The sequence below is a fragment of the Eupeodes corollae genome, chromosome 1 (assembly GCF_945859685.1).
Source record: "Eupeodes corollae chromosome 1, idEupCoro1.1, whole genome shotgun sequence".
Lineage (NCBI taxonomy): Eukaryota > Metazoa > Arthropoda > Insecta > Diptera > Syrphidae > Eupeodes > Eupeodes corollae.
This window is the reverse complement of record NC_079147.1, coordinates 35753870-35780682: the sequence shown is the minus strand read 5'-3', so window position 1 is coordinate 35780682 and position 26813 is coordinate 35753870. Positions and strand designations below refer to the sequence as shown.

General features: G+C 39.0%; 3 protein-coding genes across 4 annotated transcripts; all 3 read right to left on the bottom strand.

Moving 5' to 3' along the window:
- Positions 1 to 89: 89 nt before the first annotated feature.
- LOC129954045 (uncharacterized protein K02A2.6-like) lies at positions 90 to 4316 on the bottom strand. Its single transcript, XM_056067689.1, has 4 exons — positions 3998 to 4316; positions 1453 to 3409; positions 365 to 1215; positions 90 to 259 (listed from the first exon to the last, which is right to left on the bottom strand). Exons 1-4 carry the CDS (start codon positions 4314 to 4316, stop codon positions 90 to 92), a joined length of 3297 nt encoding a protein of 1098 aa, XP_055923664.1.
- Positions 4317 to 7128: 2812 nt separating this feature from the next.
- Positions 7129 to 11355, bottom strand: LOC129954040 (uncharacterized protein K02A2.6-like). Its single transcript, XM_056067675.1, has 4 exons — positions 11037 to 11355; positions 8492 to 10448; positions 7404 to 8254; positions 7129 to 7298 (listed from the first exon to the last, which is right to left on the bottom strand). The coding sequence occupies exons 1-4, from the start codon at positions 11353 to 11355 to the stop codon at positions 7129 to 7131; spliced, it is 3297 nt and encodes a 1098-aa protein (XP_055923650.1).
- A 3478-nt stretch (positions 11356 to 14833) lies between these two features.
- LOC129940841 (uncharacterized) lies at positions 14834 to 26599 on the bottom strand. 2 transcript variants are annotated; one of them, XM_056049339.1, is made up of 11 exons: positions 26460 to 26599; positions 26257 to 26398; positions 26042 to 26185; positions 25568 to 25737; positions 16803 to 17009; positions 16354 to 16741; positions 16085 to 16295; positions 15851 to 16025; positions 15520 to 15782; positions 15084 to 15460; positions 14834 to 15011 (listed from the first exon to the last, which is right to left on the bottom strand). In XM_056049339.1, exons 1-11 carry the CDS (start codon positions 26478 to 26480, stop codon positions 14926 to 14928), a joined length of 2184 nt encoding a protein of 727 aa, XP_055905314.1. In that variant the 5' UTR covers positions 26481 to 26599; the 3' UTR covers positions 14834 to 14925. The 2 variants fall into 2 exon arrangements, with proteins under 2 accessions (XP_055905314.1, XP_055905315.1); XM_056049340.1 differs by having other exon boundaries at positions 26257 to 26383; positions 26460 to 26593.
- Between the last annotated feature and the right edge of the window lie 214 nt (positions 26600 to 26813).

The following is a 26813-nucleotide window of genomic DNA, read 5'->3' as shown; positions in this document are numbered from 1 at the left end:
GATTATATCAGCTTCCCCCTCACTTAATTTGGATAAAATGCAACCTGTTTGCGAGGCCGCTCAGATCGTCTAAGCTGCGGTGGAGTACCTTAAGCTTGTTGATTTTCTAGATTGTTTCTAGGATGTATTCTTGGACTTGGATTCGAAATTGTTTGAGATTGCTCAAGATTGGCGTTGGCTTGAAGTGAACTGGAATGCATCATATCGCCAACGTCATTTGAGTCTGGTTTATCATCGTTTGATGCTGCCTGACCAACATCTGTGTTTTTGTTTATTGAAATAAGACTTGGTGAAAAAATATTATCATCTTTATTTTCAGTTGGAGACCGCAACTTCATTTGATTCTGGTGGCGTCGGAGTGAACCTGTGCTAGCTCTTACACAGTACATTCTTCTTCCTAAGGTCTTGTCTACAACTGCAGCAATCCATTTCTCTTTTCGTTGATATTGTCGTACGAAAACCGGTTGACCAATACTAAATTTCGTTTTGAATTTCGTGTTTGCTTTGCTTGCTTCTGGGACCATTGCAGAGAGTATAGTGCGATGTTGTCTTCCATGGAGTTTTTCTGCCGGTGAAATTCCAGAATCATCTGGTGTAGAACGATACGTAGAGAGAAAAACAAGGAGAGCTTCGTCCCACCGAGTTGTATCCAATAAAATTTTTCTAAGAGCTGTCTTAAATGTTCGCACCATCCTCTCAGCAGCTCCATTGGATTCTGGGTTAAATGGCGCTGAAGTTACGTGCTTAATTGAGTTATTTCGACAGAAAAGCTGGAACTCATTCGAAGTGAACTGGGTGCCATTATCAGACACCAGAGTTTTGGGAAGTCCTTCTAAAGCGAAAATTGATCGCAACGCTTGAATTGTTGCTTCCGACGTGGTTGATGCCATTCGGACGACGAATGGGAACTTTGATTTAGAGTCGACTACAATTAACCACATCTGCTTCTGAAAAGGTCCAGCGAAATCGATGTGTATTCGTTCCCACACTTCTTCAGTTGTCGGCCAGCTGGTGTACTCTCGGGAGGAATTACTTGCATTATTTTGACATGCAACGCACCTGGAAACGGTTTTGGTGATGTCGTCATCAATGCTGGGCCACCAGCAATAACGTCGAGATATCTGCTTCATTCGGATGAGTCCCCAGTGTCCTTGATGGAGAATCGACAAAACCTTCGGTTGTAGCTGTTTGGGTATAACTACTCTAGGACTTCCACTGTGGAAGAGAAGAACATTATTAAATAATTCAAAAGAAAGTCTTCTACGAAAATAAGGTAATAAAGAAATATTTGATTCAAGCTTTTCGTTTGGCCATCCCTATTGGATGCATTGAATGACCTTTGTCAGAACTGGGTCGTTCTGGGTCGTTTTTGCTATTGTGTGTGAGTCAATAGGAAAATCTTCAATCGTCATAGAGCTTATTTCATCCACATAGTGACAAGAATCCTCGGACCTATCAAATGTGTCGTCTGGTCCAGTTGGTAAACGAGATAGGCAGTCGGCATTACCGTGTTGTTTTGTAGGACGATAACGTATGGTATACGTGTATCCCATAAGAATGAGTGCCCATCTTTGAAGACGTTGTATCGTCATATGTGGTAGCTTCTTAGATGGATTAAAAATAGTGACCAACGGTTGATGGTCTGTAACCAATTCAAATTGACGTCCATAAAGGTACTGATGGAATTTTTTCACTCCGTAAATGATGGAAAGAGCCTCTTTCTCAATCTGGCTGTATTTTTTCTGAGAGTCATCAAGCGTTTTTGATGCGAAAGCAATCGGTCTTTCCGTCTTGTCTGGATACACATGAGAGATCACGGCACCGATTCCGTGTGAGGATGCGTCTGTGGCTAATGTGATTGGAAAATCATCACGAAAATGTACCAACCTAGTAACGTTCAAAATGTCGTTTTTGAACTGATTAAAAGCTCTTCGCTGATCTTCCCCCCAAACAAAAGGCTGATCTAACGAACGTAGTTTGTTAAGAGGGGCAGCTACTTGGGCGAAGTTCTTGATGAACTGATTATAATAATTCAGTTTGCCGATAAACGCCTCCAAGTCCTTTAAGTTCCTTGGTTCCGGCAAGTCCCGAATTGCTGCAACCCGTGCCTCCGATGGGCGTATTCCTGCGGCATCGATAATATGGCCCAAGTAGTTGATTTCACTCTTTGCAAATTGACATTTTTCAAGCCGACATCTCAGTCCATGTCGTTCTAAACGCTCCAGTAAAATCTGAAGGTTATGTAGATGCTCATCGTCTGTTCGTCCAGAAACGATGATGTCATCTAAATATGACGTGCAAAAATCTATGTCGGAAGTTAATTGTTCAATATACATTTGAAAAATTCCAGTGGAACTTGATGTTCCAAAAGGTAAACGTTGGTATTCAAAAAGACCAAATTGAGTACTTATAACGCTAAGTTTCTTTGACTCATCGTCTAAAGGGACTTGGAGATAGGCGTCGGACAAGTCGACCTTCGTAAAATATTGACCACCTTGTAGTTTATGGAAAAGCTCCTGAATTCTGGGGATAGGATGACGATCGATCTCTAACTGTGGGTTAATGGTTATACGAAAATCTCCACAGATACGTAAACTGCCGTTAGCTTTCTTCACGACGTCAATGGGTGCTGCCCATTGACTGGTCTCAATCGGTCGGAGTATGCCTAGCTCTTGTAAACGTGTTATTTCAGCTCGAACAGCTTCTTTTAAACCAAACGGAACGGGGCGATGTTTGAAATATTTGGGTTGACTGTTTGGTTTCAATGTTAAATGAGCGGTAAATAGTTTACTGCCACCTAGTTCTGGAGTAAAAACAGCTTTGTATTTTTCACAGATAGACTTTGCAGCGGTTGCCAATGCATCACCGTTTACTACCTGTAACACCGATTCTCCCGTTGAATAATTAATCGAGAAATCAAATGCCTCGAACCAATCTAAACCCATAATATTTGCACCTTGCTGATAGTCGGTTACCAAAAAGGACAGACTGCGAATTTTGTTTTCATATTGGACAGATGCATTGACGACCCCCTTAATAGGTACGCTTACTCCTCCGTAAGCCTTCAGCGAACGACTAGTTGGTTCGCAGGGGGGATTCCCAAGAGCCTGATAACCTTTGAGGCCGACTAGTGAACATGTTGCTCCAGTGTCTAACTGAAAAAGCATTGGTTGCTGATTAACGTGAAGCGACACAAAAATTTGACGACCTTTTCGCTCTAGCTCCCACTGTGCTGACGAAACCTGATCGGGGTCCAGTCCATCTTCATTTATCTCATTGATTGAATGGTTTGTCTCCGTGTGCGAGGAGCGATGGCTGGGGTGTGAGCGATTATCATTCTTAGCGAAAGAATGCGACGATGACCTACGTCTGCGGCTTTTGGAACGTTGCCGCGACTTCTTACGAAAACCTGTTTCAGTATTTTTTGATGATAAACAAACTGTACTTATATGCCCTCTCCGATTGAAGTTATTACAAACTGAATTCATGTGTTTGCACTGATCTCGATCGTGGTGGACTAAACATCCAGGGCAAGACTTTCTAGTGAAAAAATGTTCATTCGACTTACTTAGATATTGTTGCTCACGTTTATGGCTGAGTTAATTGACTTCAATCGTTGACGGTGTTTTTGAGACAACATTTCCTTTTAAAATTTCGGCAGCAGTTTGGGTTGACTCAAATGCTGTTACCAGCTCTTCAATCTCTCCTAAGGTTGGGTCTTTCTTTTGGGTGGCAGCCATGCGGACGGATTCATGCGGGGTATAGTAGACGATCATATCTCTGATCATGAAGTCAGCGTATGATGTACCACAGCCTTCCTTTGTGCAGACGAACTTGCAGTCTCGGGCCAGTCACCTTAAATCAGCAATCCACTCGGCGTACGTTTAACTTGGGGACATTTTTTGTTGCAGAAATTTACATCTCGATGCGAGTACATGCAGTTTTGTTTGAAAATGTTTTGTCAATTTAGTTGTCAACTCTTTAAATGTCTGTATACTCACATCGGTGGTCTCGAACAGTTTTTGGAGTACCTCGTTGATGTAGTTTCCACAGGTTGACAAAAAATTTGCCTTCTTCAGATTGTCGTCTTCTACTGCGTTAGCTTTGTAGTGTTGCTGGAGTTGGAACATATAGTTTTCCCAAGTCTCTTTTTCAGAAGAAAAAGCACGAAACTGTGGAATGGAGTTGGGTGTGGCAGGCATAGAGGACGATGAATTCTGAAATATCTTCTCCATGCGGTCTGCATTGGATTGTAACACACTTTCCATCCATTGCTTCTGCTGTGCTAGTAATTTTTCTACAAGCTTTAAATTCATGGGTTCCGTGAAATATATGTACCTCGTCGCCAAGATGAAGTGTTTTATGTTGACGCAATAAAACAAATGAATGTTAATTCATATATAAAACTTTGTTTCTTAACTAATTAAAATCTAAGAAGAGATTATAAGTGGCTAACTATTCAGGCGGGAATATGATGTATGAGTGCCAAAAAGGCGGGAATCATCGATGGTATTTTCTGACAGCGAATGTTGAGATGACAAGATGACAAGTCAGGTTTGCCAAACTTGAGATTCCGAAAAATAGCAATAATAATGTTGCCAGATTATATCACATCCCAACTGTTTTTTATCAGCTGTTATTTTACACGTAAAACACTAACAAAAAGGTATTCGGATACCCTATCTGTCTGAGATTGAACGCAGTCATTGATTGCAGTCAAATGATTGGAGACAAAATTAATGATTGCAGTCTTTTTAACGTCAAATGATTTGTAATTTCAAAATTTAAAGTCCCAATCTTTAAGTTAATTCAATGAAATAACTTACTTACATAGGTCCTCAGACCTAAGTTGACCGTTGGGAACCCCTTACGCCATCGTGTACGGTTTCCGGAAATGTGTTTCAGGTCCCTCCAACCTTTGCCTCGTTAAGCTGATTCCTTCTTGTGTGAGCGAATTCCACTGCATTGCTTGGCCTGCAATGCTGTCGTTATCTATTTGAAGCGTATGTCCAATTCATTGCCACTTACACCTTCGTATTATTATAGAATCCATAGGTTCCTGGCCTGTCCTTCTATGAAGGACCTCATTTGATATACTTTTTGGCCAGAAAATCCTTAGGATGTTACTAAGACATCTATTCACGAAGGTTTGCAGCTTTCTTGTAATACTGCACACATAAAGAAGCACAGATTCGACATTTGTGCGAAACAGTCTTAGCTTTGTTCTTAAGCTGATAGAGTTATTCCTCCAAATTTTCGACAACATACCGAACACCGCTTTTGCTTTGCCGATGCGGCAGATGACGTCTTGTTCGCTTCCACCTTCGATGGCGACGATACTTCCACGGTATTGAAAGCTCTCCACTTTTTCCACCGGTTGCGAGGAAATATTTATTTGAGAGGATGTCGGGTTCCAAGGCTGATCGCATTATTTTCATCTGCTCTTCTCTCCACACTTGTTGTCATTTGATGGAGATCCATGATCCTATGAGAGAGTAAGCAAACAACATCGTCCGCGTAATCCAAGTACTTTAAATAGGATGTCAAAGTCCATTGAATTCCTTCGCTTCCTCACAAAGTTCCTCACAGTACATCGCTTATCACTAACAAAAACAATATTAATTTGGATTTGAAAATCATCTCACAACCTACTATCATCGTGCAGAACGTGACACTTGGATCCATCATATGTTGCTTTAATAATAGCTATTAGTTTTTCTGAGATGCCTCTTCTCCGTAAAGCTAACCAGATATACTCCCTGTTAACGCTATCAAAGGCCTTCTCGAAGTCGATGGACAGCAGGTGTACTGGTGATCGATATTCAACGCACTGTTCAATAATGATCCGCAGGGTGTTGATATGATCAATACAGGAGGATCCAGCACGGAATCCTGCTTGTTCGGCATCGAGTGTGGCCTCAAGGTGTTGCGTTCTAGTATAACTTTTGCTACTATTTTGGCATTTTTCGCAATTTTCGCACTTTGTTAGATCTCCTTTTTTTGAAAGCTTGAAGATAATTCTCTTCTTCCACTCATCGGGGAAGCTTTTGGTAGTCAAGGCTTCTTTTATGAGCAGATGAAGCAGTTGGATTGATAACGTTGGCGCTGCTTGTAAAAGCGCTGCGGGAATTCCATCAAGTCCTACCGCTTTCTTGTTCTTAAGTGTTCAGTCTCCTCGATGTATGTGCCACCCACGGATAGAGGCATTGGGAACCTTTTCGAACCATTAAATTGTTAATGGTTTTTATTTCTGCGTTGGGCAATGCTGCCAAGATCAGAATTTAATGAACTTATCAAATGCTGCTGTTAGTAACCCGCATCCGAAGAACAAGGATGAAAATCGTAAAACGAATATGAAAAGCTGAGGGTACTGTCATCAGCGAATCAATTAAGTGGGTTAGAAGTTTCAGACAAAGATCATTTATAAAAGTAAGGAAGAGTGTCGGAGAATAAATAGAGCCCCTTGTAAAACTAGCGTTTATTTTGTGGATATAAGAGTTGATCTTGTTCAATAATACTTGAATTTCTAACCCAACAAAAAAGAGATTCATCAATACCAATTGCTCGCCTCTTCGATAGAAAAGCTTGATACCACACTTCATCCACCGTTCGGTGAGATAAACCATGAGGTCACCAGTGGACTTATTATTAAAAAAGCCATACTGCCGTTCATTAAGAAGCTTTAGCTTTTTAAGATATTTCTTAAGTTGAAAATTGATCAGCGTTTCCATGACCTTTGAAAGAAGAGGCGTTAGTACAATTGGACAATAGTTAGAATGGTAAGTGGATCAGGGACTGGCTGGAGAGAAGGTTAGGCAGTGGTTTTGCCAGAGTGAAGGAACTCCCATTCAAAATAATAGTGAGGATACTATCCGCCAGTGGGCAGGTTCAGCCAACATAAGGGACTTCATTTGCAGTCAACTTAATTCTTTGAACGTACATTTTGACCGAGCCAACTAGTTAGTTTTTCAAACTTCATGAATTTTAAATTTAGAACTTAAACTTGAGATTCCGAAAAATAGCAATAATAATGTTGCCAGATTATATCAGCTTCCCCCTCACTTAATTTGGATAAAATGCAACCTGTTTGCGAGGCCGCTCAGATCGTCTAAGCTGCGGTGGAGTACCTTAAGCTTGTTGATTTTCTAGATTGTTTCTAGGATGTATTCTTGGACTTGGATTCGAAATTGTTTGAGATTGCTCAAGATTGGCGTTGGCTTGAAGTGAACTGGAATGCATCATATCGCCAACGTCATTTGAGTCTGGTTTATCATCGTTTGATGCTGCCTGACCAACATCTGTGTTTTTGTTTATTGAAATAAGACTTGGTGAAAAAATATTATCATCTTTATTTTCAGTTGGAGACCGCAACTTCATTTGATTCTGGTGGCGTCGGAGTGAACCTGTGCTAGCTCTTACACAGTACATTCTTCTTCCTAAGGTCTTGTCTACAACTGCAGCAATCCATTTCTCTTTTCGTTGATATTGTCGTACGAAAACCGGTTGACCAATACTAAATTTCGTTTTGAATTTCGTGTTTGCTTTGCTTGCTTCTGGGACCATTGCAGAGAGTATAGTGCGATGTTGTCTTCCATGGAGTTTTTCTGCCGGTGAAATTCCAGAATCATCTGGTGTAGAACGATACGTAGAGAGAAAAACAAGGAGAGCTTCGTCCCACCGAGTTGTATCCAATAAAATTTTTCTAAGAGCTGTCTTAAATGTTCGCACCATCCTCTCAGCAGCTCCATTGGATTCTGGGTTAAATGGCGCTGAAGTTACGTGCTTAATTGAGTTATTTCGACAGAAAAGCTGGAACTCATTCGAAGTGAACTGGGTGCCATTATCAGACACCAGAGTTTTGGGAAGTCCTTCTAAAGCGAAAATTGATCGCAACGCTTGAATTGTTGCTTCCGACGTGGTTGATGCCATTCGGACGACGAATGGGAACTTTGATTTAGAGTCGACTACAATTAACCACATCTGCTTCTGAAAAGGTCCAGCGAAATCGATGTGTATTCGTTCCCACACTTCTTCAGTTGTCGGCCAGCTGGTGTACTCTCGGGAGGAATTACTTGCATTATTTTGACATGCAACGCACCTGGAAACGGTTTTGGTGATGTCGTCATCAATGCTGGGCCACCAGCAATAACGTCGAGATATCTGCTTCATTCGGATGAGTCCCCAGTGTCCTTGATGGAGAATCGACAAAACCTTCGGTTGTAGCTGTTTGGGTATAACTACTCTAGGACTTCCACTGTGGAAGAGAAGAACATTATTAAATAATTCAAAAGAAAGTCTTCTACGAAAATAAGGTAATAAAGAAATATTTGATTCAAGCTTTTCGTTTGGCCATCCCTATTGGATGCATTGAATGACCTTTGTCAGAACTGGGTCGTTCTGGGTCGTTTTTGCTATTGTGTGTGAGTCAATAGGAAAATCTTCAATCGTCATAGAGCTTATTTCATCCACATAGTGACAAGAATCCTCGGACCTATCAAATGTGTCGTCTGGTCCAGTTGGTAAACGAGATAGGCAGTCGGCATTACCGTGTTGTTTTGTAGGACGATAACGTATGGTATACGTGTATCCCATAAGAATGAGTGCCCATCTTTGAAGACGTTGTATCGTCATATGTGGTAGCTTCTTAGATGGATTAAAAATAGTGACCAACGGTTGATGGTCTGTAACCAATTCAAATTGACGTCCATAAAGGTACTGATGGAATTTTTTCACTCCGTAAATGATGGAAAGAGCCTCTTTCTCAATCTGGCTGTATTTTTTCTGAGAGTCATCAAGCGTTTTTGATGCGAAAGCAATCGGTCTTTCCGTCTTGTCTGGATACACATGAGAGATCACGGCACCGATTCCGTGTGAGGATGCGTCTGTGGCTAATGTGATTGGAAAATCATCACGAAAATGTACCAACCTAGTAACGTTCAAAATGTCGTTTTTGAACTGATTAAAAGCTCTTCGCTGATCTTCCCCCCAAACAAAAGGCTGATCTAACGAACGTAGTTTGTTAAGAGGGGCAGCTACTTGGGCGAAGTTCTTGATGAACTGATTATAATAATTCAGTTTGCCGATAAACGCCTCCAAGTCCTTTAAGTTCCTTGGTTCCGGCAAGTCCCGAATTGCTGCAACCCGTGCCTCCGATGGGCGTATTCCTGCGGCATCGATAATATGGCCCAAGTAGTTGATTTCACTCTTTGCAAATTGACATTTTTCAAGCCGACATCTCAGTCCATGTCGTTCTAAACGCTCCAGTAAAATCTGAAGGTTATGTAGATGCTCATCGTCTGTTCGTCCAGAAACGATGATGTCATCTAAATATGACGTGCAAAAATCTATGTCGGAAGTTAATTGTTCAATATACATTTGAAAAATTCCAGTGGAACTTGATGTTCCAAAAGGTAAACGTTGGTATTCAAAAAGACCAAATTGAGTACTTATAACGCTAAGTTTCTTTGACTCATCGTCTAAAGGGACTTGGAGATAGGCGTCGGACAAGTCGACCTTCGTAAAATATTGACCACCTTGTAGTTTATGGAAAAGCTCCTGAATTCTGGGGATAGGATGACGATCGATCTCTAACTGTGGGTTAATGGTTATACGAAAATCTCCACAGATACGTAAACTGCCGTTAGCTTTCTTCACGACGTCAATGGGTGCTGCCCATTGACTGGTCTCAATCGGTCGGAGTATGCCTAGCTCTTGTAAACGTGTTATTTCAGCTCGAACAGCTTCTTTTAAACCAAACGGAACGGGGCGATGTTTGAAATATTTGGGTTGACTGTTTGGTTTCAATGTTAAATGAGCGGTAAATAGTTTACTGCCACCTAGTTCTGGAGTAAAAACAGCTTTGTATTTTTCACAGATAGACTTTGCAGCGGTTGCCAATGCATCACCGTTTACTACCTGTAACACCGATTCTCCCGTTGAATAATTAATCGAGAAATCAAATGCCTCGAACCAATCTAAACCCATAATATTTGCACCTTGCTGATAGTCGGTTACCAAAAAGGACAGACTGCGAATTTTGTTTTCATATTGGACAGATGCATTGACGACCCCCTTAATAGGTACGCTTACTCCTCCGTAAGCCTTCAGCGAACGACTAGTTGGTTCGCAGGGGGGATTCCCAAGAGCCTGATAACCTTTGAGGCCGACTAGTGAACATGTTGCTCCAGTGTCTAACTGAAAAAGCATTGGTTGCTGATTAACGTGAAGCGACACAAAAATTTGACGACCTTTTCGCTCTAGCTCCCACTGTGCTGACGAAACCTGATCGGGGTCCAGTCCATCTTCATTTATCTCATTGATTGAATGGTTTGTCTCCGTGTGCGAGGAGCGATGGCTGGGGTGTGAGCGATTATCATTCTTAGCGAAAGAATGCGACGATGACCTACGTCTGCGGCTTTTGGAACGTTGCCGCGACTTCTTACGAAAACCTGTTTCAGTATTTTTTGATGATAAACAAACTGTACTTATATGCCCTCTCCGATTGAAGTTATTACAAACTGAATTCATGTGTTTGCACTGATCTCGATCGTGGTGGACTAAACATCCAGGGCAAGACTTTCTAGTGAAAAAATGTTCATTCGACTTACTTAGATATTGTTGCTCACGTTTATGGCTGAGTTAATTGACTTCAATCGTTGACGGTGTTTTTGAGACAACATTTCCTTTTAAAATTTCGGCAGCAGTTTGGGTTGACTCAAATGCTGTTACCAGCTCTTCAATCTCTCCTAAGGTTGGGTCTTTCTTTTGGGTGGCAGCCATGCGGACGGATTCATGCGGGGTATAGTAGACGATCATATCTCTGATCATGAAGTCAGCGTATGATGTACCACAGCCTTCCTTTGTGCAGACGAACTTGCAGTCTCGGGCCAGTCACCTTAAATCAGCAATCCACTCGGCGTACGTTTAACTTGGGGACATTTTTTGTTGCAGAAATTTACATCTCGATGCGAGTACATGCAGTTTTGTTTGAAAATGTTTTGTCAATTTAGTTGTCAACTCTTTAAATGTCTGTATACTCACATCGGTGGTCTCGAACAGTTTTTGGAGTACCTCGTTGATGTAGTTTCCACAGGTTGACAAAAAATTTGCCTTCTTCAGATTGTCGTCTTCTACTGCGTTAGCTTTGTAGTGTTGCTGGAGTTGGAACATATAGTTTTCCCAAGTCTCTTTTTCAGAAGAAAAAGCACGAAACTGTGGAATGGAGTTGGGTGTGGCAGGCATAGAGGACGATGAATTCTGAAATATCTTCTCCATGCGGTCTGCATTGGATTGTAACACACTTTCCATCCATTGCTTCTGCTGTGCTAGTAATTTTTCTACAAGCTTTAAATTCATGGGTTCCGTGAAATATATGTACCTCGTCGCCAAGATGAAGTGTTTTATGTTGACGCAATAAAACAAATGAATGTTAATTCATATATAAAACTTTGTTTCTTAACTAATTAAAATCTAAGAAGAGATTATAAGTGGCTAACTATTCAGGCGGGAATATGATGTATGAGTGCCAAAAAGGCGGGAATCATCGATGGTATTTTCTGACAGCGAATGTTGAGATGACAAGATGACAAGTCAGGTTTGCCAAACTTGAGATTCCGAAAAATAGCAATAATAATGTTGCCAGATTATATCACATCCCAACTGTTTTTTATCAGCTGTTATTTTACACGTAAAACACTAACAAAAAGGTATTCGGATACCCTATCTGTCTGAGATTGAACGCAGTCATTGATTGCAGTCAAATGATTGGAGACAAAATTAATGATTGCAGTCTTTTTAACGTCAAATGATTTGTAATTTCAAAATTTAAAGTCCCAATCTTTAAGTTAATTCAATGAAATAACTTACTTACATAGGTCCTCAGACCTAAGTTGACCGTTGGGAACCCCTTACGCCATCGTGTACGGTTTCCGGAAATGTGTTTCAGGTCCCTCCAACCTTTGCCTCGTTAAGCTGATTCCTTCTTGTGTGAGCGAATTCCACTGCATTGCTTGGCCTGCAATGCTGTCGTTATCTATTTGAAGCGTATGTCCAATTCATTGCCACTTACACCTTCGTATTATTATAGAATCCATAGGTTCCTGGCCTGTCCTTCTATGAAGGACCTCATTTGATATACTTTTTGGCCAGAAAATCCTTAGGATGTTACTAAGACATCTATTCACGAAGGTTTGCAGCTTTCTTGTAATACTGCACACATAAAGAAGCACAGATTCGACATTTGTGCGAAACAGTCTTAGCTTTGTTCTTAAGCTGATAGAGTTATTCCTCCAAATTTTCGACAACATACCGAACACCGCTTTTGCTTTGCCGATGCGGCAGATGACGTCTTGTTCGCTTCCACCTTCGATGGCGACGATACTTCCACGGTATTGAAAGCTCTCCACTTTTTCCACCGGTTGCGAGGAAATATTTATTTGAGAGGATGTCGGGTTCCAAGGCTGATCGCATTATTTTCATCTGCTCTTCTCTCCACACTTGTTGTCATTTGATGGAGATCCATGATCCTATGAGAGAGTAAGCAAACAACATCGTCCGCGTAATCCAAGTACTTTAAATAGGATGTCAAAGTCCATTGAATTCCTTCGCTTCCTCACAAAGTTCCTCACAGTACATCGCTTATCACTAACAAAAACAATATTAATTTGGATTTGAAAATCATCTCACAACCTACTATCATCGTGCAGAACGTGACACTTGGATCCATCATATGTTGCTTTAATAATAGCTATTAGTTTTTCTGAGATGCCTCTTCTCCGTAAAGCTAACCAGATATACTCCCTGTTAACGCTATCAAAGGCCTTCTCGAAGTCGATGGACAGCAGGTGTACTGGTGATCGATATTCAACGCACTGTTCAATAATGATCCGCAGGGTGTTGATATGATCAATACAGGAGGATCCAGCACGGAATCCTGCTTGTTCGGCATCGAGTGTGGCCTCAAGGTGTTGCGTTCTAGTATAACTTTTGCTACTATTTTGGCATTTTTCGCAATTTTCGCACTTTGTTAGATCTCCTTTTTTTGAAAGCTTGAAGATAATTCTCTTCTTCCACTCATCGGGGAAGCTTTTGGTAGTCAAGGCTTCTTTTATGAGCAGATGAAGCAGTTGGATTGATAACGTTGGCGCTGCTTGTAAAAGCGCTGCGGGAATTCCATCAAGTCCTACCGCTTTCTTGTTCTTAAGTGTTCAGTCTCCTCGATGTATGTGCCACCCACGGATAGAGGCATTGGGAACCTTTTCGAACCATTAAATTGTTAATGGTTTTTATTTCTGCGTTGGGCAATGCTGCCAAGATCAGAATTTAATGAACTTATCAAATGCTGCTGTTAGTAACCCGCATCCGAAGAACAAGGATGAAAATCGTAAAACGAATATGAAAAGCTGAGGGTACTGTCATCAGCGAATCAATTAAGTGGGTTAGAAGTTTCAGACAAAGATCATTTATAAAAGTAAGGAAGAGTGTCGGAGAATAAATAGAGCCCCTTGTAAAACTAGCGTTTATTTTGTGGATATAAGAGTTGATCTTGTTCAATAATACTTGAATTTCTAACCCAACAAAAAAGAGATTCATCAATACCAATTGCTCGCCTCTTCGATAGAAAAGCTTGATACCACACTTCATCCACCGTTCGGTGAGATAAACCATGAGGTCACCAGTGGACTTATTATTAAAAAAGCCATACTGCCGTTCATTAAGAAGCTTTAGCTTTTTAAGATATTTCTTAAGTTGAAAATTGATCAGCGTTTCCATGACCTTTGAAAGAAGAGGCGTTAGTACAATTGGACAATAGTTAGAATGGTAAGTGGATCAGGGACTGGCTGGAGAGAAGGTTAGGCAGTGGTTTTGCCAGAGTGAAGGAACTCCCATTCAAAATAATAGTGAGGATACTATCCGCCAGTGGGCAGGTTCAGCCAACATAAGGGACTTCATTTGCAGTCAACTTAATTCTTTGAACGTACATTTTGACCGAGCCAACTAGTTAGTTTTTCAAACTTCATGAATTTTAAATTTAGAACTTTACTTCGCAAATCTATATTATTCAAAAAGTACTAACAAAATTACTGTCTTCAAAACACTTCTCAAGCAAGCTACCACGATTTGTAAACAAATTTAAATTATTTCTTTTCCAAATTGAAACTTAATCCTTTTACAGAAAGCATAAAATAAAGTTGTGCAGAAAATAAATAAATCATAAAGTAATAAAGTTTATCTTTCAGTTAAATGAGAAAATATTATCAACTGTCATTTTGATAGAAGTAGACTTGACCTGAGGGAGATTTTTTTTGACTAATTTTCCAACTTTCCATTAAAGTTGCTATGATTGGAAGGTAATTTTTTGGCAGTTGGCCGATCAGATACTAGAAACTTGCCTAACTTTCAAATCCCTTATGTCGTCTAAACATGCCCAGTGTGCTAGATGAATTATAAATGTCAAGATCTTTAAGTGCTCTAACCTGAAGTACTGAACGAGTGCAAAAGAATATTCCTCCAACAGAATCGTTTACGAATACGATACGAGTACAGGAGGAGTGATATTGGTTAAATTGACTAATTATCTTGGGTGTTTCATCACGAACGTAGTGGTTTTTAAAATATGGAGAATTATTTTTGATTGATTGACAATTAAATGAATAACGTTTGTTTTTGGATCAATTACGAACGTTATTTGGCTCTATTTGTCAATAATCTTAACTTTGCATAGCTTACTTTTAAAATGAAATAAACAATCCATTTCACTTTGAAGACCCTCGAAAAACCTTATTGAATTGAAATTAATGAATTTCTGTAAATTACATAATTAAATGAAATCGTCTCCAAAAAAAAACTCATAAATTATATAACTAATTTTTTCATTTAAAGAAAGAAAATACAAATATTTAAACAATTTAAATCTTTGATAATTTCTCACACGTGTCGTTTAACTTGTCCAGTTTCATGTAAAATATTTATGATATTCAAAAACGCTCTATAGTCGAACTCAATACGCAAACCTACAATGAGAAAATAAAAACAAGCAATATTACTTTTAGGAACAGAAAATTCCTTAATAATGAATTATTTACCTCTTTCGTAACCAAAACATTTGCAAACAACTTCAAATTCATTTCTACTGATTAAATTGTTCATATCACGAACCGTCAATGCTCGAAGAAATTGATTTTGTGTTATTGTCCCACAATTTTCTTTATCGAAATCTTTAAATAACGATTGAAGATTTGAAATTTGATCTGGTTTGGTAGCTAATTTCTGAAGAGCCCTGGATGCTGATGTACGTTCTTCAAAATTTAGGAAACATTGCACACAATCAACACATGGGAAATGCTTTAAAGGAGCTGATAATTCGTTGTCTTGTACAGAGGATTCTTGAATGAAAATCTCATCGAGAGTATTGCAAAAGTCTCGATACCGAACTGAACAACCGCGATTAGAAGAACGGAATCTGTAAAAAAATATAAACATTTGGTTTTAACCTTAGAAACTTAAATTTTAAAATCTCACATGTCGCAAATTATATCAACTTCGGGGACAGTAAGTTTTACATCAGCATTATCAAGTCCTCGTCGGAAGTCCGATTCCGGAATTTGATTTTCCCTGTGATGGTCGTAGTCCACAAAGAAGTCAATAATTTTAACATTATTGATGGACATTTGTCTTTTTATCTTAGAAAGGGCCTGAATTACATCTTGTTCTGTGGGCTTGGCCTTTATCAGACACGGTTTTTCAGGTTCATGAACTTCTCTTATAGGCAAAGGTTCTTTTAACTTGAATTTAAAAATACATACAAATATTGGACTAAGATCAAGATTTTAATTGATTTTGTGTCTCGAACCTTGGGGAAAGCATATTCAGTTGGATCTATATCTTCCAAGAACCGCATGTAATTGAAACCCATATCATTACAATAACGCTTCTCGAGTGCTGCAAATTCTTCTTCAGAAATCAGAATGGTATTACTCAAGAGTGCCTGAAAGGCTTGGCTTGGACGCACATATCCTTTATTTAATCTTTAATTTTAGATTTGACTTAGGTAAATCAAATTTGGAAAATTTCAACCCAAACTTACTTATCGAAATTTTTGAAAAATGGATGCAAATAAATTCGCCTTGTATTGATTTTAATTTGTATTCGTTTAATAGTTTCTTCACAAAGATCTCGAATAGTTTCAGATTGATCTTTCCAATTATGTTGACCTGGCTTAGGTAAAGTTTTGATATATTTTAGAGGCTCCCCCACAGGAAGTCGTGGTTGTTTGTCAAGGTGTTTTTCAGTGAAAACTGTAAATTTTAAATTTAAATTTTCTCAAATAAAATGAAAAGAATATGAAAAACGGACCTTTGTCAATTTCATCGCAAAAATGTTTCCATTTCACACGACTGAAATCAATCGGGTCAGCATATGTTGAAAAAATCGATTCAAATTCTCTTTCGCCTAGTCTTAAACGCTTCGATTCAGAAATGCCAACACAATCTAAAGCCCGCACAAATTGATTTCTTGTAATACTTCCCGATTTAAGAACATCGAATGGTTCCATAAATTCTGAGATGCGAATACCATTTTCATAAACATAGTTTTGTATTGTAAATATTGTATCACAAATAGCATTATCAGACTTATGGGGAATTTCAAAGGTTGTGGTGTATTTATTGATGCCCTCAGCATTTGGAATTGGCAATTCGGGAAGTTCAAGGTCGATCAATTGTCCAGGAAAAGAAACCAAGTTCTGTAAAAATATACTTTTTTGATCATATTTTTCCTTAAATATATAGTTTTTGACGGCTTACATTTGATTGGTCCATTAATCCTTGTTCTTTTAGATATTTTATTATGGCATCAATATGTTTTACAAATGCTACATAATTAACGGTGTATGAATCTTTCATATAACGTTTTATTAAGAGCATAAAATCCTTTTCGGAAAGAGAGAGTTTCATAAAATGCAAGACCCTTGAAAAATGAGCTACAGTTACTGTACCAGAATTTCTTGTTACCTATTAAATAAAGAGGATTCAAATTAAAGAGCTTCTGACTTCTTCCAAAAAGCAGCTTTTACAATTTTTGTCGTATGGCTTAAGCAAACCGGAGAAGAAATTTTAAAACCCATACAAATTGTTTCTGAGTTACAAAATTTCTTATCAAAAACTGTGATAATTGCAAAAGTAAAATAATGAAAATTGCACTTGATTGAAATTTTTGAACTTTACAGATGGTATTTTCATTTTATTTTAGCGGAGTGTCAAATATTGAATAACAAAATAAAATCGTAGTTGAGGATTTTCATCTAGTTTTTGAAGCTCACTTTTGAAAAGTTTTTACCAAAAATGTTTGCATATTTCATAAATCGTTTGATTTACCAAACTTTACTTTCAAAAACTACACTTTTTGGTAGAAGAAAATTTGCAAAAATACATTATTTTATATTTATCTCCACTGGCTTCAGCGAACTGGAATGCTTTTGAAACTTTATGTTGGAACAAAACAAAATAACAATAGTAAATAGTAAAGAGACGAAGAAGGTTAAATGTAGTGTAAAACACGATAAGTGGAATTACACCAATGCTTGGCTCAAGAAGCAGAAGAAGCCGCATAGGTGTGACAGAAACTCTTTATAGGATAATCAAAGAGCTACCTGGTGTTAAGAGCTCAAAGCAAAACCCTATTAAGGACATAGATGGTTCTCTGCTGATCTCGAATGAGGACCAACTTAGAACGTGGACTGTTGCGCCACCCAATTTATATATTTAAATTTAGGTTTAACTGGCGGTAAATCCCTTTCCAATAGGTTCTGAAAACAGCTTCTCAAGTCACCTGAGCTAATATCTGCATGAATGTGCACATTTTGGGTAATCTTCCGTCTTCCAAAATTAGGAACATCCAAAAACAATGGTCGAACTGATATTTCCAAATTTAGCATTTATTTAGGTGTATTCTAAGGAAGCATATCAAAAACATTTCTTTATCATCAAAATTGTAATGTCCCCACCGATGTGCACCATACAGTCTACAGTTACTTAAAACAATTTAATCTTAGCACTATGGTCAACATTTCTATTATCAACGTAACAACCCCAAAATGCAGAAATTGCTCTTTTCGACTCCGATAACTTCATCTGGAAAAGTTTTTTTTTATATTAAGAGTAGGGGTTAGCAACAAACGTACAATACTTGTTCTCCCGTACAATTTCAATATTTAAACCAAAGATCGAAATAGCTTTCGAGTCGGTTTATCATTGGGCAGGTTCAGCCAACATAAGGGATTGTATTTGCAGTCAACTTCATTCTTTGAATATAAACTTTGACCAAGGCACCTAGTTTCATAAATTTCAAATTCAGAACTTTACTTCGCAAATCTCTACTTTAAGTTCATAGTACAAAAAGAACCAACAAAATTACTGTCTTTAAAACACTTCTCAGGCAAGTTACAAGTCTACCACGATTTGTATTTTGTATTGTAAAGAAATATTAGTTATTTCTTTTCCAAATTGACAAAGAAGTCTTTTTTAGAAAGCATTAAATAAAGTTGTGCAGAAAATAAATAACTCACAGAGTAATAAAGTTCAGCTTTCAGTCAAATGAAAAAATATTATAAACTGTCATTTTAATAGAAGTAGACTTGACTTGATAGTTAGGAGATTTTTCTTGACTAACTTTCCAGTCAACTTTTCCTTAAAGTTGCCTTAATTGGAAGGTAATTTTTTAGAAACTGGTCAATCAGAAACTTGCGTAACTTTCAAGTCCATTATGTTGTCTGAACCTGCCCATTCTGCATTCGTCTGCAAATATTAGACATGGCACCCGTATTAGACCAAATCAATTCCTCCTCCAATAGCTTCTACGATATCATTTATAAATAAAATGAAGTATAAGGTGACTAAAAAACAGCCTTGTTTTAACTCATTTCCCTTACAAAATCTTCGCAAATATTCTAACTATCCCGAGACGTTATTTTCATAAAATGCTTTCAATTGCTTCACAATTTTACTTGAGATTCCCATCAACACGCCAAGTTGGTTGAGGTCATCACCCATCTGAGTGCGCCACCTAAATCACAGTCTTCCTCTACCGCGCCGTCTCTTGGAATTGGATTCGAAGACCCTCAGGGCTGGAGCGTTGATGTCCATTCGCTCTACATGACTCAGCCATCTAAGCCGTTGGTGTCGCTGTAACGCCATACAGTTCTTCGTTATATCTTCTCCTCCATTCTCTATCTATGCGTACGGGACTAAAAATCACCCGAACATTTTTTTTTCTCGAAGCATCCTAAGACGCTCTCATCTTTCTTTGACAGGGTGCAGGCCCCAGCGCCACAAATGAGAACCGGGATGATGAGTGTCTTATAGATGGTGAGTTTAGATACTAAAGAGAGGACTTTAGTTCTCAATTGCCTTCTAAGTCCAAAGAAGCGGCGATTTGCAAGAGTTCTTCGTTTGATTTCAGTGCTGGTGTCGTTGACTGTGTTAATAGCGGTGTCTAGGTAGACAAAGTTCTTAACTGCCTCAAAATATAGCTGTCCATGGTAAAGCTTTGTCCAAGACGTCATCGTTCAGTGTCCTTTTTTGATGACAGCTTAAACTTGGTCTTGCCCTCATTGACCATTAAACCCATCTTCTTTGCTTCCGTCGCAATGCTCAAAAACACTCCACTGACATCGCACTTTGATCTTCCACTTATGTCAATATCATCTGCGTATCCGAGTAATTGAATGGACCTTTGGAAGATTGTGCCTCTAGTGTTGGAGATTCTTTCCCGCACGTTGTTGAAGAAGTCGCATGACAGTGAATCGCCTTGTCTAAAACCTTTTTTGACATGATCTTTTCCGACCTTGATAGAGCAGCGTGCATTCTTCATCGACATTCTGCACAAACGGATAAGTTTAACAGTTATGCCAAAACTAGAGATTGCTCTGTAGAGCTCTTCCCTACAGATGCTGTCATACGCGGCTTTAAAATCGATAAAGAGATGGTGGGCATCGATTTGAAGTTCCTGGGTTGTTTCCAAGATCTGACGTAGTGTGAATATTTGGTCGATAGTGGACTTTCCTGGTCTGAAGCCACACTGATAAGGACCAATCAGGTTGTTGACGAATGGCTTCAGATGTTCACATAATACGGCAGAGAGGATCTTAAACGCAATGTTCAGGAGACTGATGCCTCTGTAGTTGACGCAATTTAGAGGGTCTCCTTTCTTATGTATCGGGCATACTATGCTGAGATTCCACTCATCGGACATGCTTTCTTCCGACCATATTTTGCAGATGAGTTGGTGCATGCTCTGTACCAAGTCATCGCCTGCTGCTTTGAATAGTTCGGCAGCGATGCCGTCAGCTCCAGCAGCTTTGTTTGACTTAAGTTTAGATAAAGCTACCTTTACTTCGTCAAGGTCGGGTAGGCGGAATTGTTGATCTGCGTCGCCTAGTGGAGTGGTTCTAACTCCCTTACAGCGTAATTTGGTCCGTCATCATCGTTATATAATTTGGAAAAGTGATCTTTCCATATTCTCAGCATCGAATGCGGTTCTACTACGATGTTCCCCTGATCGGCTTTACAGGCTTCGGTTCGTGGCTGGTACCCTTGGGAGGTTTTTTTTACCTTTTGGTAAAATTTACGAACCTCATTCCTGTTGTGACATCCCTCTATCTCCTCGATCGCGCACTTCTCATGCTCTCTTTTCTTCCATCTAAGAAGCCGGTGTTCCTCTCGCCTCTTTTGCACGTAGAGCTCGTGAGAAGCTCTAGTCCTTTTGTGCAGCGCCGTTTTCTATGCATGTAGTTTCGCTGGGTGCGCTTGCCGGCATTCGTCGTCAAACCAGGGGTTTCGCTGTGTTGGTCGTGTGAAACCTAGCACTTCAGAGGAGGCATCTCTGATATCTGAAAAGCAATGTTGCCACTGGTTTTCAATGCTTAGTGCAGGCGGCATAGGAATCCTTAAGAGGTTATTAGAGACTCAATCGGAAAAGGACATGACAATCTCTTGCAATTGTAGCCGTCTAACGTCGAAACTTCTCACAGTACCTCCTTGTTTTGGCTTGGATCGGGATATCCGTAGCCGTACCTTGGCTACAACGAGATAGTGGTCTGAGTCAATGTTGGCCCCTCGGAATGTTCGGACATCCTGTATACTGGAGAAGTGTCGTGCGTCGATCGCAATGTGGTCAATCTGGTTGACGGTTGATTGATCAGGAGATTTCCATGTCCACTTGTGGATATTGAGATGTGTGAACTGCGTTCTAGCTACCAAAGGTGGTGTCGTGCAGACTGTATCCCCGATTATGCCACCAAATATGTCTTCTCTTCCTAACTTGGAGTTAAAATCTCCTAAGACAATTTTAATGTCATATCCAGGGCACTGCTCATATGACTTGTCCAAGAGCTCGAAGAATATGTCTTTGGTGTCTTCATCTTTCTCCTCTGTTGGGGCATGCGCGCATATTAGGCTTATGTTGGCGAATTTAGCCTTGATGCGGATTGTCGTGATGCGCTCGCTTACACTGTTGAAACTCAAGACTTTTTGCCTGAGTCTAGTTCCAACAACAAATCCACAACCAAATAGACGCTGTCTTTGTTCTCGGTAGCAGTCGCCGTAGTATATATCGCAGTCTTTTAGTTTGCCTTTGTCCGGTCCATCCCATCGCATTTCTTGAATGGCGGTAATATCTGCCTGGCAGCAGTTTAGGGCTTCCGCTAATTGTTCGGCTGCACGTGGTCTGTTAAGGGACCTAACATTCAACGTACAGATCCGAAGTTCGTTGTCTTTATTTCGTTTACGTGGATTGTCAACAGTGAATCCGTACGTATCCAAGGCTGGTTGGTGCTTCGCAACTAAGGTATTTTATTACGTGGCCAATCAACCCGACCGCACAACCCCCAACCTGGAGTTTAACCTTAGTATAACTCCAAGAACGGGGAGCCGGATAAAACCGCTCCTTATAGGCCTGTGCTCCGAATAAGGCGAAGAAGCCCTATAAGGTGTTCACTAAGTAGTTGAACCTTACTGGAACTGTAGACGCCACCGTTGATTCCATCTCGAGAATTTGTCCGCTGCCGTCTGGTTAAGGAGAGATGCCTTAGTGGAAACACCTCTCTCCCTCTCTCTCGTTTGCTGCCTCCAACAACTTTCCACTGGGGTTGGAACCCAATCTCCAGTTGAGCTACTAGGCACCCGATGTTCAACACGGGGAGGTGAGAGTAGGAGTTGAAAGATATAGGTGGGTTTTGAGAAAAACCTGTGAACGCTTGTGTCCTCTTGAATGCACATAAAAGCATATAGCTTCTTGTTAATTCTTTTGTAACTTTCCGCAATATTAATCAATGAGAATAGTTGTCCGGTTTCTCTTAAATTCCGCTTGAAACTCATTAGGTACGCTTTTGTTGTTGACACACACCGTCAATCTGTTGAATATCAGGGCACTGAATAACTTTTTGAAGGTTTTCAAGAACGGAATACCTCTGTAGTTATTTGGATTATATGCAGTTCCCATTTTATGCAGTGGATTTATTATCGCTTTTTTGTAGTCAAGCGGAACGTTTGCTGTTTCGAATATCCATAAAAAAGCGTTTGGTGAGACAAACTTAATGGTTCTACCATTTATGATTTTAACATTTTTTCCAAAAAGCTTTTGGAAGATCACTGTTTAGGTTCTATAAATTTTGCTGCCTTAACTTAAAAAAACAATAAAGTTGCTTGTAATCCTTGTTTGATGCTGCATACATTTTTTTGAAAACAGTGGAGTAAGTGAAAATTACTTCTTCCTTGATTTAAAGCAGTTTGAACAAATAGGATGTTCCATCCAATATTTTCGGGTCGTGCATTAAATATCCACCACTTCACCTGCTGTTCATCGATTTTGAGCCATCGATTTTAAGAAGGCATTTGACAGCGTCAACAGGGAGTTTAACTGGCTTGCTTAGCGGAGGAGAGGTGCCCTGAAAAAGTTGGTGTTGTAAGCTTGCTATCATGGATAATGGATCTCCGCCAAATGGAAACAAGGGTGAAGAGAGACGCAGAAATTGTGATGAAAAAACTGAGACGATCCCCTTCGGAACCCCCCACTCATCCTTTTTGGTAAACATATTTCTCAACAACCTGTAAAAATAGTAGAGAGTTTTCAGTTTCCTATAGTAGTATGATCTTTACTGAGGACGAAATCAAACAAGATATCGTTAGCCGAATCGGAAAATCTAAGGCTGCGTTCGGGTTGTTGTCCAATGTTTGGAGGAACAACTCGCTCAGCTTGAACACAAAGCTTAATAACTATTAAACGGTTACAAGAGTAATTGAGACCCTATGTCCCATTAGGGATCGCCCACAGACTTTATATGTAGGTCTGAGGACCTAAGTGAGTAAGTAAGTATCTAAGTTTTTGTCCGATGCTCAAAAACCATGGTTAGGTTAGGTTAAAGTGGCTGTTGGTTGGGAATACCAACACACTTAGACCAAAGTATGGTCCGTTGTGATACCACATGGGTCAGTTGATCAGCTTAAATCGTCGAACCAATTGGAGCTTTGAATGAAGCGTAGGAGACAAACAATGTCAGATTTTTTTAGATTTCTGGTATCGTTGAAGTAGTAGTCTCCAAGGAGGATTCCACGTCTTTGCGATAAGGCAGGACATGTGCACAGAAGATCAAAAATTGTCTCCTCCTCCTCGTCCATCCAACTCCTACAAAAATCATTTGCTGGGGCTCCAAGTCGAATAGCATGCCTTCCTATTAAACAGTGCCCAGTCAGGACACCAATAACGTAGCTAATGTGCAATCTACTCAGAGAGAATAACTGTTTTGAGCACCTGGCGCTAATATTAGGCCAAATTAGTTAAGTCGCTAAACAGATGGTGGTGTTATTCCACCTGAAGTTTGTTTTCTCTATGGTATCTTGCTTTAGCATGAGTTTACATGCAGCTAAGGAGATACCTATGCTAGCATTGTGAGCCAGCAGAGGTAGAGTTGTTCCGCTTTTTGCAAGTTCGTCAGCTTTGCAATGCCCTGGAATGTCTTTATGGCCCGGCACCCAGAGAAGATGAATGTTGAACTGTGTAGCCATCTCTGTAAGAGAAGATAGACAATTTAGGGCTGTTAGTGAGTTAGTGGAGACAGATTCTAGGGACTTTAACGCAGCTTGATATAACGTTTTCTCTAAGCCATGATAGGACTTCTTTTATAGCCAGGATTTCAGCTTGGAACACGCTACAATGATCGGGTAGACGAAAGGAGAGACTTATGTTTAGTCTATCTGAGTATACGGCTCCACCAACCCCATCCTCTGTTTTAGATCTGTCTGTATAAAAATTTATAGGATCATCGTTCAAAAATGATGTATTCTCCCAAAAAGACCTGGGAGGTATAGTCACATTGGAGCTATAGTTATTAAACTGAGGATGAAGTATGGTGAAGTCAATATTACTGTTTATAGTTCTGAACGAGTTCAAAATAGTAGTGTGGCCAATTCCATTATTGATCCACAGAGAGGAGGCTTAAAGCCGGGTTAGTGTATTAGCGGCCGTTTACTTGTTGAAAATGTCCAACGGTATTAGATGGAACAGAACATTAAGTGAGGCGAAGGGGGTAGAGCGAAGTGCTCCTCCCATACACACGCAGGCTGTTCTTTGGACTTTGCTGAGTTTATCGCGATTTGTCGCTATATCTAGCGCCGTCCACTATACCGCTACTCCATAAGTAAGGATCGGCCTTATGACCGAGATATATAGCCAGTGTGTAATGCGGGGCTGTAGACACCATTTATTATCAATGGCCTTTTTACAGGAGAACAGGGCTACTGTGGCCTTGTTTATTCTCTCTTGAATATTGGGTTTCCAACTTAATTTCTTATCCAAAATGAGACCCAAGTATTTTGATGGGTCAGAGAATTTAAGTGGTACAACGTTTATAAGGGGAGGGTCAATGAGTGGGATTTTTTATTTCCTTGTGAAGAGGACAAGGTCAGTTTTTATGGGTTAACGCCTAGTCCACACCGATTTGCCCATATGATAAGCTTATTTAAAGCGTGTTTTAAGATTTCTTTTAGGATATTGGGTTGTTACCCGTTCTGCAATAGCAACATCATCCACATAAGCAAACACTCGGTATCCCTCTCTTTCTAGAGTAATTAGTAATTCATTTATTACTAAGTTCCAGAGGAGAGGGGATAGGACACCACCTTGTCGCGTACCTCTGCTAACACCCCTTTGTGCTCTAAAATCGCCCAGTTTTGAATTGATAATCCTGCTTATCAGCATGTGATTAATCAATTTGCTGATCGACTTATCTCTTAAAAACCATGCTACCTACAAAATTTTTGGTTGCATATCAAATCTCCGGATTTAAAATTGTATAATCTCGCCACAAAGTATCAACTTAAGTAAGGGACGTATGATTGTTCTGAAAATTCAAAAAAGAAGACTCAAAATAATTTACCGAAGGAAAGATTCTCATCATTCTTTTATACTTTCATATTTTTCATTTGAAAATCCCTACACCAGAGCATTCCTTAATCCTAGATTTTCCTAGGTCCAACTAATTTCGATAAAAAAATTTCCATTATGTATAAGAACTTACCACTTCATAATCTTGAAAATACGGAAACAGTGGTATGATACAAGTTTTAGCTATTTTCATCAGTAAAATACATAACTGACGTTTTTCCTGATCATTCAAAATATTAACATGCATCGGATCATTCCATTCAAGTCCATCTGCAGTGTCTAGATTTTGGCTGTGCTCCTGACCTTTTTTAAAAAAAGTAATCCAAATAATATGTGAGTGTCAAATATGATTCAATAGTTGATAAATATTGAAATTGAGCTTTTCGATACTTTATTCATTAATAAACAAATCTACTTTTAATTGAAAAATATAGATAGATATATGCTCCAGTGATTCACAACAGTTTGGAATTCTCAATTTTCAAAACTATTATCAATTATTTTATTTTACGATAAACTTTGATATTTATCAACTATCAATTATTCAATTGATTGGCACTCGCAATATGGATTCATATTATTATGTTAATTTCATCACTTTACTGACCTTTCTCACAAAGAACTCCACAAAATTGTTTGTAAGCAATTCTTCCATCTCGAATTCGAAAGTAATCAGTTAATTCTCGAATTTCAAATTCTGATAAGCCAATTATTTTTTTATATTTCATTAAAACACTTGTAAATTTGGATTCTTTGAAGAAAAATAAAACAAAATTAATTAATTAATGCATTACGTAAAGCTAAATGATTCAACTTATTTACCTGATATTAATCCATGTCCTTTAGGATCATTGCGAGCAAATTCATGGTTTATATTGAAACCATGTCGAAATATAGCTGCTTGTAGCTTGCGACAGGTTCGCCAGACTTCATTTAAGTTTACATCTAACTTTAAAGAACAAAACTATTTTCATTTTCATAAATCCATATCATTTATACTAATATATATATAAGTTCCATCATACTTTTTGATCATCGTTTTCCATTTCGATATTTCAAAATTTGAATTAAAGGGTAAGAATTTAATTAATAATTAGTTTACTAATTAATTTTATTTGATAGTATGTGTTCAAAATCAATCAATTATTAACAGAATACAGATAAGAAAATCAAACAAACTAAGTTCTTTCTTTTGATAAAGTTATTTATATACAGTTAAGTTTTAGAAAACTTATTTAAAACTTCAAAGATTAGGACAATTTTGGGCAGGTTCAGCCGACATTAGGAACATGAAAGTAAGACAATTTTTTGTATTTGATTGGCCAGCTGTCAAAAACTTGCATAGTTAAGGCAACTTTATTGGAAAGTAGATTGGAAGG

Bases quoted from the DNA above. Each gene is read 5' to 3' on its own strand.
- LOC129954040 (XM_056067675.1), bottom strand. From the start codon at position 11,355: ATGAATTTAAAGCTTGTAGAAAAATTACTAGCACAGCAGAAGCAATGG. The intron at 10,449-11,036 runs GTATACAGACAT...ATACTGAAACAG, and splicing joins GTTCGAGACCACCGATGTGA to GTTTTCGTAAGAAGTCGCGG. The intron at 7,299-7,403 runs GTTCACTCCGAC...ACAAAAACACAG, and splicing joins CTGTGTAAGAGCTAGCACAG to ATGTTGGTCAGGCAGCATCA.
- LOC129940841 (XM_056049339.1), bottom strand. From the start codon at position 26,480: ATGGAAAACGATGATCAAAAA. The intron at 17,010-25,567 runs GTAAGTTCTTAT...TTTATTTAATAG, and splicing joins ATTTTCAAGATTATGAAGTG to GTAACAAGAAATTCTGGTAC. The intron at 15,783-15,850 runs GTTCGAGACACA...TTTAAATTCAAG, and splicing joins CTGAATATGCTTTCCCCAAG to TTAAAAGAACCTTTGCCTAT.
- LOC129954045 (XM_056067689.1), bottom strand. From the start codon at position 4,316: ATGAATTTAAAGCTTGTAGAAAAATTACTAGCACAGCAGAAGCAATGG. The intron at 3,410-3,997 runs GTATACAGACAT...ATACTGAAACAG, and splicing joins GTTCGAGACCACCGATGTGA to GTTTTCGTAAGAAGTCGCGG. The intron at 260-364 runs GTTCACTCCGAC...ACAAAAACACAG, and splicing joins CTGTGTAAGAGCTAGCACAG to ATGTTGGTCAGGCAGCATCA.